The 12,204-nt window shown below is 34.7% G+C and overlaps 2 protein-coding genes and 1 pseudogene across 2 annotated transcripts; 2 read left to right on the top strand and 1 right to left on the bottom strand.

The window, feature by feature from the left end:
* The first annotated feature begins 4,065 nt into the window (after positions 1 to 4,065).
* Positions 4,066 to 6,192, top strand: LOC107774101 (WRKY transcription factor 22). The gene is made up of 3 exons (XM_016593567.2): positions 4,066 to 4,666; positions 4,945 to 5,055; positions 5,481 to 6,192. Exons 1-3 carry the CDS (start codon positions 4,251 to 4,253, stop codon positions 5,899 to 5,901), a joined length of 948 nt encoding a protein of 315 aa, XP_016449053.1. The 5' UTR covers positions 4,066 to 4,250; the 3' UTR covers positions 5,902 to 6,192.
* A 2,025-nt stretch (positions 6,193 to 8,217) lies between these two features.
* LOC142177514 (uncharacterized) lies at positions 8,218 to 9,712 on the bottom strand. The gene is made up of 2 exons (XM_075246498.1): positions 9,082 to 9,712; positions 8,218 to 8,559 (listed from the first exon to the last, which is right to left on the bottom strand). The coding sequence occupies exons 1-2, from the start codon at positions 9,561 to 9,563 to the stop codon at positions 8,547 to 8,549; spliced, it is 495 nt and encodes a 164-aa protein (XP_075102599.1). The 5' UTR covers positions 9,564 to 9,712; the 3' UTR covers positions 8,218 to 8,546.
* Positions 9,713 to 10,777: 1,065 nt separating this feature from the next.
* Positions 10,778 to 11,652, top strand: LOC142177513 (RING-H2 finger protein ATL67-like; annotated as a pseudogene).
* The last annotated feature ends 552 nt before the right edge of the window (positions 11,653 to 12,204 follow it).

The following is a 12,204-nucleotide window of genomic DNA, read 5'->3' as shown; positions in this document are numbered from 1 at the left end:
CAAGTGCAAAATCCCAACAAAGGTTTGGATTCACACGTTAAATCAAAGGCATGGAGGAAACTCAACAGTATAAAATATTTCAAGAATGGAAACCAACATCAAAATTCATTACTAGTATCTAAATATCCTAAAACGAGAAATCAACACCATTAGATGAAAGTACAAGAGAAAGAGTTGAACCTGAAAACTAGAATTTTCAATTGATGAAGACGTCTAACAGTTACACGGACAGGAACATAACACAGTTACGATCGGAACTCAAATCGACAGAAATCTCAAACACGAACCCGGACGGAATCTCGAATCGGCACCGAAAAAATCGAACCAAACACGGATTCAATCAAACTCGAAATTTCAGCTAAACCGAAGAGATAAATGGCACTTCGGAACAGAGAAGGAGTAGCGATTAGCAAAGGAGAATTGCAAAGACCAGGGGATGAACAGCGAAGGGAAAGAGAATTGTTGAGACTCCCTATATCTGATTTTCTAGCTCTATTTTTTTCCTTTTCTTTCTCGCTATCAATGTGTGTGTGTGTTCGGGGGGGGGGGGGAGAAGATTGTGTTGAAGGGTTGATTCGGCTAGGTTTTTGTCAAGGGAAGTCATGTGGCTCTTAGCTTAGAGGAATTCCCCTAGGTTTCCATAATTGGATATTTTATATGGAGGTGGGAAGGGATGATGGTCATTGGATTAGAAAGAAATAAATGGCTAAATATAAATCTTGCATTTTAAGTGAAGAGTGGGCTAATGGATTAGGAAGAATGAGTCTTTGTCTTGCTGGACCACTAAAATCCGAAAATGAGCTCCTAATTGGCCCAAATTCAATTCTTTCTCGATGAATAAAAATAAAAATACTATCAAAATATACTAATTAATCTTAGTTAATAAGAATAAACTATTAAAGTGAACTATATATTAAAATAAAAAAAAAAATTGATATTTTTAAATGTTATAAAAAAAAGGTAGAGAAAACTATGTTAAAGTAATGGTAAAAATTAAAATATTATCATTATAAAATACTAATAAGCTTAAATAAATAAAAAAGGATAAAAATAAAAAGATATGTAATAATAAGAGAAGAAATATTATAAAACTATTTTTTGTGTTTTTAAACTTATGTTTTAAAATAAAAATTAAAAGTTGACTGAAATCCTATTAAAATGAAAATAAGTAAATATTTTTAAAATACTATTTTTAAAAGTTGTACGGATAAAAAATTACGTGCTTACACTACTGATTTGCTGCAAATATACCGTATAAGAACAAATTCAATAGAACTCAATAGTTTTTTCTCAAACTTTATATATGTGTTGTAAAATTTACCCAATATGTATATATAATAAGTTGCGAATTAGATAGCATAAATAGATTGTATATTTGCTAACAAGCAAAAGATTCTAAAAACAATAAACTCAATTTCTAAAGTGAATGTTGGTGTTCATGAATTTTGGCATAGATGTGGATTCACATTTCACAACCGTAGTTGTCGCATAGGATGCGCGGTTGGTACAAATCTGGCTTATTAAGGAGCACAGTACACGCTTTCCTGTTTTTGTTTACTTTAGGAAAAACAGAGGTGTGGGGCCAGTGAGTCTGCAAATGTCATGCCACGTCAGCATGATCTCATCTCTAATAAGTCAACTAATACGCACTTTCACGCGCTCGAGTGTGAACGTCGATAGCAAATATTGGAAAGTCAATTTTAACTTTGCTTGATAAAGCAAAAACTTTCTACTCAATGATATGTTGATTTTGTTATTAAATCTTCAAAAATTATTAACTTTGGTTGACTAAATACTTGTTATCTCATATATTTGACATTTTTGTTTTCATATTTGTTAGCAAAGAATTTATTGGATTAAATTGAAAAATTATTATAAGTAGCATTAATAATTTTGATGAAGCAACATCAAATATAAAGTGATTTTTTGATTTACGTAATCAACAGTTAATCTGATCATTTAATATATGCAATAAATAAATCTTATTCTCAAATAACCATAGCTCATTCTAGTTAATTTCCTATCCAAAAGTCTGGTGTGGTGTTTGGTTTTAAAATGCTTTTTGAAAATCTTTCAGCAAACATGAACCTAACAACAAATGTGTAATCATTTTCCAAAAGTAACATTTCTAAAAAAACGGAAATGGAGAAAAATTGATGTAATATTCTAAAATAACTTGAGAATATGAAAGAGTAAAACAAATTTAAACTCGGTTCATCAAACCAATATGACTAGAACTAAAATTATAACACACGATTGGATGAAATATTATAACTTGATCTGGATTGTTACATCGAATTTTAGGTGGTCGCACGCGCAGGAAATGAGAGTTCAATATATTCTTCGCATCAACTTTTGACACTGTCCACATGAACGGCCCCTCGTTTTCTTAGGAGTATTTGTTTTCGGATTTGTGTTTTCGTCGGTAAATCCCATTATTGAGCCCCCGAAAGTTAACTCAACTCACGAGTCACGATGAGAGAGAGTGGGTGTAAAGTGTAAACACGGGCTGGCCTGTGGACGCACCGCAAATTTCCCCCCACGCCATTGTCTTTGACAATTAGCTTTGGTCAACCCCCACCAAACGGGGGATAAAGCCACCGTATAAGGAATACTACTATCTATTTTGAATTCTCGTCCAAAAATCATTTCTTTTTTCACATACATCTTGTTTGGATGATTGTTACATATTGTATTGTATCATATTGTTCTTTTAAATACAATGTTTGTTTTGATTGTTATTTAAATTTTATTATATCGTATTGTTAAATCCGTCGTTATGTAACGACGAAATGTGTCACTTTATGTAACGACCGATTTGATATGGTTGCGTCATTATCTTATCTTTTTCTCTCATCTCACCCTTTATTATTATTAAATAATTTTATTTTATTATTTACCCTACCTTTTTATATAATAAATTTGTCCCGTATTATAATTTTTTTTTATAATATTACAAGTTTATTTTTCATATTACTAGTGTGTGATATCATGAAACAACAGCAAACGATACAATCTATCCAAACATTGTATTCATCAAACGATACAGTACAATACAATATAATACAATACGATATATTATGAAACGATGTGTAACAACCATCCAAACAAGCTGCTAGTGACCACTACTATATTGGTTTTATTTCCATAAATAATCTCAATCATTTTTACTCTCTACGTCTCAAATTATCTATCGTGATTTCTAAAAATAGTTATCTCAAATTATTTGTCGTTTTAGAAGTTCAAGACTAAATTAATTATATTTTTCCTATTCTGTCCTTAATATTAGTTGTTCTTGAAGAAAGAATATATCTTTAGACATAAATAAAGATAAAACAGTTAAAAAAATCCTCCTATTTAATATTTTCTTAAGGGCATGTAAAAGTGAAACACGCCATATAATTTGAGATGGGGAAAGTATATGATCAGATTATTTTAAAAAATTGCTATTTTAATTAGAAAAATTGATAACCTTAATATTTCTTAAAAAGTTATATGTACAAGTAGTAGCAGGGACAGAAATTTATACAGACTGATTCAAAAAACAATTACTAGAATATCACACTAGAGGATTAGAAATTGTAACCTAAAATAATTTTTGAACTTGCTTTGCCACTTCATTAGAGTTTTTTCTTAAGTAAAAAAAATCAACAATTTTATATAATAAAAAATTTATTTTATCTTATTTTAAACCATATGTCTATAATAAAATTGAATCCCTTTTTCTTCAACTAACTCCGCCACTAGCTATAAGAAATCAAAATACATAAAGTATAAACATGTCACACCATCCGTAGATATAAATAAATAAACTACCATGAATATATACTTTAAATAAATATTTTAAACTTTACATCAAGTCAAAAATATTAAGCTTTATACTGCCGTTCTATAAAATGAAATAATGAAAATAAATTTCAATTAAAAATATAAAATAATGGCAATAAAGATGAATAGCATTAACGTTAAAAATAATTATTAGGTCCATAAAAGGGATGAAAGGTCAAAGGAGTGACAAACACAAATACAATTACCTTAGGCCCCCCACCTTCCCTTTGTGAAACCACCCAAGAGAGAGACACATACACACACTTTTTCTATAAATAATAATTGTATTCCACTAATATTCATTTACAACTCTTTCTCAAATCCCTTTTCCATATCTCCCCTCCACCTCCGAAAGTCAGCGCCTTCTTTTGTCTTCTTCTTCTCTCTAGAAAAGTCAAGGGATAAAGCAGAGACACAACAATATGGAGGAAGATTGGGATCTACATGCGGTGGTCAGAAGCTGCACCGCCGCTAACTCTGCCACCACCACCACCACTAGTTCCAGCGGCAGCGGCAGCGCCACCATTTCTTCTTGCAACTTCCAACCAAGACTAGATGATAGTAACTCTTTTTCCTTTCAAGATCTCTACTTTGACCCAAGATTTACAACACAAAATACTGCTTTTGAAGAATTGCATGAGCTTTGCAAGCCTTTCTTTAACGAATCTCTGTTACAAAAATCGCCCTTAATTTCACCACAGAGATTATTACAAGATCTACCATTACAACAACAGCAGTTTAATCAGCTAAATACAAAACTAATTCAGCCCATCAAACGACCCTTGTCATCAGTAAATGGTGCTGCTTTACATACTCAAAGCCCGAGAAGCAAAAGAAGGTAAAATTAAAAGAATTTAAACTCGATAGTTATTTTTGCTGAGTTTATTGTTTTATTGTACTTATTATTTCTAGACCCCACTAAGTGAGATTATACTGGGTTGTTATTAGTGATTTTCTTACGCATATATATGCTCCATGTCGAAATTAACCATATTGTATTTTTCTATGGGTAAATGGGAGTTTTTCTATGTTAACATTAGACCATTTGCCAGTATGTGCACACCTCCATATTTTTATTTTTCAATATGTTTAATGGATTTTCATTTATTTTTTCAGGAAGAACCAAATGAAGAAAGTATGCCAAGTAGCTGCTGATGCTTTATCTTCTGATATGTGGTCTTGGAGAAAATATGGGCAAAAACCCATTAAAGGTTCCCCATACCCAAGGTATTGATTCTTTTACTAAATACATTCTAGGTTGCTTCAAAAAAGTACTTTCTTGTGTTTTTAAAATTAAAAGCGAAAACAAAAAGAAGATAAGTACTCAATATAAGTAAAACTATTTTTTATCTTTTTCAAAAAAAAAATTCATTTTCTTAATTCTCAAACAAAGAGAAAAAGATTGTGATTTATGAAATATCTTTTGGAGGAAATGGTTCAACATAATCCTTCACAATTTGAATAGAAGAAAGTAGCACGCAAATTTTTTTTGTGTATTTTCTGATCTCTTACGTATAAGAATAGAAGTTTTTTTAAGATATGACATAAAATTAAAAAAATGTTGGAAGTAAGTCACAAAACCAATTAATCATGTGGTTCGTCTTTGAGTGAATTTTATTCGAATTTTCTGAACATTTCTTTGAATTAAACAGGGGATATTACAAATGTAGCACTTCAAAAGGGTGTTTGGCCCGAAAACAAGTGGAGCGAAATAGATCCGACCCGAATATGTTCATCATCACCTATACAGCCGAGCACAATCATCCTATGCCCACACACAGAAATTCCTTAGCCGGAATCAGCCGCCATAACAAAGAGACGAATTCAAACAAAACCACTAGCTCATCGCCGGTATCTTCGCCGGTGACCAACTCGCCGGCGCTGGAAAATCAAGAAAGCAGCAGGGACGAGAAAGAAGACATTTTTGAAGACGAAAATGATGATTTCTTTGAGGGTTTGGAAGAATTGGAAAGTCCGGCTGCCGGGGATAGCTTGCCGGAGAATTTTCCGGGGACTTTGCAGTTTCCTTGGCTGGTGAATAACGCCGCAACTACGGCGGCTGGCGGTAGTTGATCCCGGGAAAAGATTGATTTCAAGAAGTCAAAACCCTTTCCTTCTTAAAATAAGATTTAGTTTATTCCTTTTAGAATAAGGATTTTCCTTTTAGTAGGATTCTAATTTCTTTTCCTTGTAGAATATGGATTTTACTTTCCTTGTCTTTAGTTATTTTATTTTCTTGTTAGAATAGGAATTATAGTCATCAAAGAAGAGACTCTAGGCCTATATAAAGGGTTCTCTTGCCTTGTAGAATGAAAATTCACATTTTTAAAGCTTGCCCTAGTTTTACAATAGAGTATTTTTCTCTATTTTGTCTTCTTTATCCTTATTTTTGGCTCCAAGCAAGGTGGTGATAGTCTTTATCTTATTTTTAATTGCGTGTGGTGTTTCTTTATCACGTTAATTGATTTCAAGTGGTGACTTTAGGAATTTTATAGTTCTTGATCATTCAAGAAGACGTTTCTTGATCTAAATTTATTTTTTTGATATCATAGAATCATAACTTTTCTTGAACCGGTACAGTATAAATCTTTACTTATTTTGAACGAGTAAATAGTCTTTCTTATAGTTCAGATCGTCATCTTTTACTTCGTTTTTGAATCATCAGATTACGAGTCGTAAAACTTGAGATACGTTGTTTCTTGAAATTGGCCCACAAAATTATGTTTTCATTCAAGATCTTGATCCTGGTCGGTTGGTTCTTTGTTAACTCAAAAAATCACATCACTTTTGCAATTTACAAGACAAAGGAGTGGAAGTAGAAACCGACAATGCAGAAACAAAGAGTCAGGAGAGAGTTTCATGTAAAATTCTTCATCAAGATCACCATGAAGAAAAGTGTTATTAACATCTAATTGAAACGAACGCCATTTCCGTTTTACAGCAAGAGCAATTAAACACTTGATAGTAGACATCTTCACCACAGGTGAGAAAGTTTTAGTAAAGTCAACACCTTCCACTTGGGTGTCACCTCTAACTACTAATCTTGCTTTATAATGTTCGACACTACCATCATCCCTATATTTAATTTTATATACCTATTTAAAACCAATAGGTTTCTTGACCTTAGTTAACTCAACTATATCCCAAGTGTGATTGGCCTCTAAGGCCTCAAATTCCTTCCCCATGGCCTCTTGCCAGACTGGAACTAAAGTAGCTTGAGAGTAAGTAGTAGGTTCAACTTCTGCATGTTGGAAAGAGGAGGTAGAACCAGAAAAAGGAAGGAGGGAGTTGATAGATATAATCTTGCAAATGGGAAGGAGGTTGATGTTGTCAAACAGATTTCCTTAGAATTGGATTTGTAGGCAAGGCTGGAGACTGAGCAGGAATGAGAAGGGAATTTAGTTGAGATATTAGAGTAGAAGAAGGGGAAACTTCAAAAATAGGAGGAGAAACGGGAGGAATGGGAGAGGAAGGAGTAGGACCAACATCAGGTGAAGCTGGAGTAGAGTTAGAAGAAGTAGAAGCAGGAGGAATAGAGGCAGAACTAGTGGGCAAGGAAGGAGTAGGATCATCATCATATGATATTGGGGACTTAGTTGGGGAGGAAGATGGGGCAGGTTTGGAAAAAGGAAAAATCTCTTCATGAAAAACTATATCTCTGGAAATAAAACATTGTTTGGTGTGAAGGTTATAGAGTTTATACCCCTTTTTAGCAAAAGGATAACCAAGAAAAACACAAGAAATGGCTCTTAGTTTGAACTTGTCTCGCTGAGGAATAGGAAAAGTTGCATGACATAAACAACCAAAGGTTCTCAAATGAGAGTAAGTTGGAGGATATCCATACAGGAGCTCAAATGGGGATTTGTCATGAAGAATTTTAGAAGGAAGTCTATTTATAATGTAGGTTGTAGCTAATAGGCAGTCCCCCCAAAATCTTATGGGAATATTGGATTGAAACATTAATGCTCTGGAAGCTTCAAGTAAAGTCCTATATTTTCTTTCCACCACACTATTTTGTTGAGGAGTGTGAGGACAACTAGTTTGGTAAATGATTCCATTTTCAGCAAAAAAGGAAATAGCAGAATTGCTGCCTCCCAATTCTAGTGCGTTCTTACTTCTCATTTGTTGTACTTTCACATTAAACTGTGTATGAACCATTGCAATGAATGCTTTTAGTAAAGAGAAAGCATTACTCTTGGATCCCATTAGATGAGTCCAAGTTGCTCTTGAATAATCATCAATAACTGTAAGAAAACATCTGGAATTGGAGTGTGTAGGAGTGTGAAAAGGTCCCCAAGTATCTATGTGGATATTTTGGAATGGTTTGGTTCTATGAATTGTACTATCAGGAAATGGAAGTCTAGTTTGCCTAGATAAGGGACAAACATGAAAAGGAAAAGACTGCCTAGCAGAAAGAGAATTAGATAACACAGAAATAGTTTTCATCCTAACAAAAGGCACATGAGCAAGTCTATTATGCCAAAGTATATCAAGTTTATTCATTGCAGCTTTATTACAAAGTGGAGTATGTACAAATGTATTTGGAAAAACACATGAAGTATTTACAAATGACAAAGCAGAAAGAGTATCACATAGAGAAGGTAAGCTGCAACTATTCGAAATAGGTTGTTGAATAGAGGATGGGGTAGGAAGTGGTGAATTCTGCCGCACAAACTTGTAAAGTCCATTATCCAGTTTACCAAGTTCTAGAGGCATCTTCAGAAAGGGGCCCTGTAACAGACAAGAATCAGAACTAAACTGGACTATACAATTCAGCTGCTTTATAAGCTTGCACACAGAAATCATATTATGATGAAATGAAGGAATGGAAAGTACATTGTGAAGTGCAATAGATGAGGTTAAAGCAAATGAACTAGTGCATGTCACTTTTGCTTTATATCCATTTGAAAGGGAAACAAGCAAAGGAATAGTGAGTGGAATGATATTAAAAAGTAAGTCTTTGTTGGCAGTCATATGGTTAGTAGAACCAGAATCTACTATCCAAATAGAACCAAAAAAATGAGAAAACATGCAAGAAATAGAATTCCCTACTATATTAGTATGCAAGAGAGTACCAACAAAATTGGCAGACTCAACAAGGTTGGACTGAGGACTAGGGGGACCAGAATCAGACACATGAGTTTGTTGTATTAGAGTCATCAGCTAAGAATATTGCTTTTTTGTCAAACCAGGTACCAGCGAGCCATATTCAGCTTGCATACCACTTACAGAAGAAGCATTGTCAGACCATACCTAAGTCTGTGAGAGATTGAATCAACAATGGCATTGGCTGCCATTTTTCTTCCTTTGGTGAACTTAAAATTCTGAGGAAAACCGTGGAGCTTATAGCACTTATCAATCAAGTGACCAGACTTCTTGCAATACTTGCAGAAGAGGTTGAATTTGGATTGATCAAAATTAACTCTCTGATTATATTGTCTTTGAGGAGGATTAGGGTGGACTGGATTTTTTCCATTGAAATTCACATTAAAAGAGGATGATTCTAGATGAAATTGAGTAACGGAATTTACTTGCCTCTGCCTCTCATCTTGGAGAAGTATATTGTAGGCAGTATCAAGGGAGAGTAAAGGATTCATCATCAAAAGGTTACTTCTCACACTCGCATAGGTCTCATTGAGTCCCATAAGAAATTGGTGCACCTTATCTTCCTCCTCTTCCTTTTGAGCACCAGACTTAGCTGGACACACACAAGAATTAGAATGTTTCTTGCGCATCACCTCTAATTCATCCCATAGTTTTTTGAGTTTATTAAAATATGAAGCTATGTCCAAAGAACCTTGAGAAGTGAAAGCAAGTTCCTTTTTTATTTCAAAAACCTTGGTCCCATTTACAGCATCATATCTACTATCTAATTGCTTCCATATACTCTCAGTTGTCTCGGAATATTACACACTCTCAGTAATGGTTGGGGATAAAGAACTAGTTATTCATGATATTACCATGTTGTTACACCTATCCCACTGTTATAGTTCAGGTGCACTATCAGATGGTTTAGGACATGAACCATCAATTAGGGCAATTTTATTTTTAGCAGATAAGGAAACTATCATACTTTTTTTCCAACCACCATAACCCGATCTAGAGAATGGAACAGGCACTAGACAAGTTCCAGGAACATCAGAGGAATGTAAATGCAGTGGACTCGAGGGGTTAGGAGAATAGACAGAAGCAGAAGTACTGAGAGCATCACCTCCGGCCATATTCAAAACTCAAACACACAAGAAGATCAAATAATGATGCTCGAATAACAAACTCAATAAGACAATTCACACATGTAACCAACAACACAGGTCTAATCATGTAGTCACGCCGAAAATAGAGGAAGCAGATAAAAATGAGGCAAAGGTTCGAGGTTACCCGACTCCTTCGCAACCGGAAAAAAGCAACGGCCTTGATAAGACAACGACGATGCAAAAAACGACCTCAAATCAGAGGAAAATCACCACGATTATCCACACACAAAACACTAAATTCAGGCGTTCTTCAAAATTAGACCAACCACAACTCAAAATGAATTAATTCCAGCAAATCTGCTTCAATACTGAGAGAACACATTAGGCAAAGCAAATATCACTGATTATCGCCAAAATGAGGAAAAAATCGATGAAAAAAAACCCCTAGAAAACGGAAACTCCACCAAAAACGCTTGAGGGTACAATCAGACGACGCGGAATGACGAGCTCAGGAAGAATTCCTGCTCTGATACCATGAAAACATGAAGAAACCATGAGATCGCATAGAGAGAACTGTTAAGATTTGGGGAAAGGCGAGAGAGAGAGGAGAGAAATATCGGACTCTCATTCCGCAAAAATAAAAAATCTTTTGTCCAAAACTATACAAAATATCCTATATATTTCTTTATATACAATGGGCCTAATCTGGTGGACTAATTACTCCTACTAACGTGTGGACCAACTCTGAAATAAATAACTAAGCCCAAATTAGTGTTTATGCTTAGGCCATGGAAGACAAGCAATCACCTTACTCAACACATTTACCCACATTTCTTCCTTCTCTTAATCTAATGGACCTTTTAACACTACTCTTCCTCTTCTCCCAATGTTCAACGTTTCCTCCTCCGTCTACGGCGGCCCACCACCACCTCCTCTTCCTCTTCTAACCACCACCAATACTCTTATTCAAGACCTCAACAAAATACGCAATTGCAATTGTGCTTGGCTTCCTCTTCCTCCTTTCCTCATACCTCTACTACCGCCGTCAAGCCCAAGTCCGAAATGCGAATACCGAAAATAACGGAATATATCTCCCCCGCCTAATTTTTGTTGCTGATGAAGAAGAAAACGACGACGTTTCATCCCAAAATACTATTTTAGGCCTTGATCAAGCCGTAATTAACTCGTACCCGAAATTAGTTTACTCCAAAAGAAATGGAAGTGGAAAGGACGTCGTATGTTTTATTTGTTTGTGCGAGTACAAGGATTCTGAGATGTTAAGGATGTTACCAGACACTGTAGGCATTATTTTCATGTGATGTGTGTAGACGCGTGGCTGAAGTTGAACGCTTCGTGCCCAGTTTGTCGGAACTCTCTGTTACCCACGCCGTTATCTACATCGTCGTCGGAGGTGGTCCCACTTTTCTCGGAGGCATTAATTGACTCGGTAGAATTATGGAATTTTGGTATTACTAGTTTGGAAGTGTAAATAAGTTTTTTCTTCCAAGTGTACGGCGGTTGGAATTTATTACTGCTAATAGTTTCTCTTTTTCTGTTTTGACCTTTTTTTGTATGAAGTGAGAGAATTCCTTTTCAAAGGTTTATTCTGGTATTGACTATTGATTCTTTCGCTAGTTGTGGAATCTACACTACGTACTAAATATGATCATGAACTGTGAAAAAACACCGACACTCCTTTCTAGTGATTTTAGAAGTTTCCATTACTATGTAAATAATATTCACCTATTTTTAATTCTACGGTAATTTTTCTTCAATTCTTTTTATATTATGATAAAAAAGTATAAGATCTTTATAAATAAGAAAAAGATTATTCAGCCAATAAAATTGATGGTGACTGATGGTGATTTACATCTTAATATTAAAAGATTTTCTTACGGTCTAACTGATTCTGCTCAAACTTATAACCAAAATGAGCTCATATCGCCATATCTTACCTGATTGAGCATATATTATTCGCTCTATATATCTTTCTTTTACCCAATAGCCAACCAAATTCACGATCATTATTCAGATGCTAAAAGCATTCTCAGATAATTAAGAACCCCTGCTAGTCTGAGTAAGATCTCTCACTACTAAAAAATACCTGTTTACCGATGCAGTAGCACTGACGGACTTTTTTCTGGCGCTATTCCGAGGGACTTTCCGTCGGAGTCCCTCGGTA

The sequence above is a fragment of the Nicotiana tabacum genome, chromosome 23 (assembly GCF_000715075.1).
Source record: "Nicotiana tabacum cultivar K326 chromosome 23, ASM71507v2, whole genome shotgun sequence".
NCBI classification, from domain to species: Eukaryota; Viridiplantae; Streptophyta; class Magnoliopsida; order Solanales; family Solanaceae; genus Nicotiana; species Nicotiana tabacum.
This window is presented reverse-complemented; position numbering and strand designations above follow the sequence as displayed.

What these genes read in the sequence shown, in the direction of transcription:
- LOC107774101 (XM_016593567.2), top strand. Translation starts at nt 4,251, where the DNA reads ATGGAGGAAGATTGGGATCTACATGCGGTGGTCAGAAGCTGCACCGCC. An exon ending in AGCCCGAGAAGCAAAAGAAG is followed by an intron (nt 4,667 to 4,944) that starts GTAAAATTAAAA and finishes TTATTTTTTCAG; the next exon opens with GAAGAACCAAATGAAGAAAG. An exon ending in AAAGGTTCCCCATACCCAAG is followed by an intron (nt 5,056 to 5,480) that starts GTATTGATTCTT and finishes TGAATTAAACAG; the next exon opens with GGGATATTACAAATGTAGCA.
- LOC142177514 (XM_075246498.1), bottom strand. Translation starts at nt 9,563, where the DNA reads ATGCGCAAGAAACATTCTAATTCTTGTGTGTGTCCAGCTAAGTCTGGT.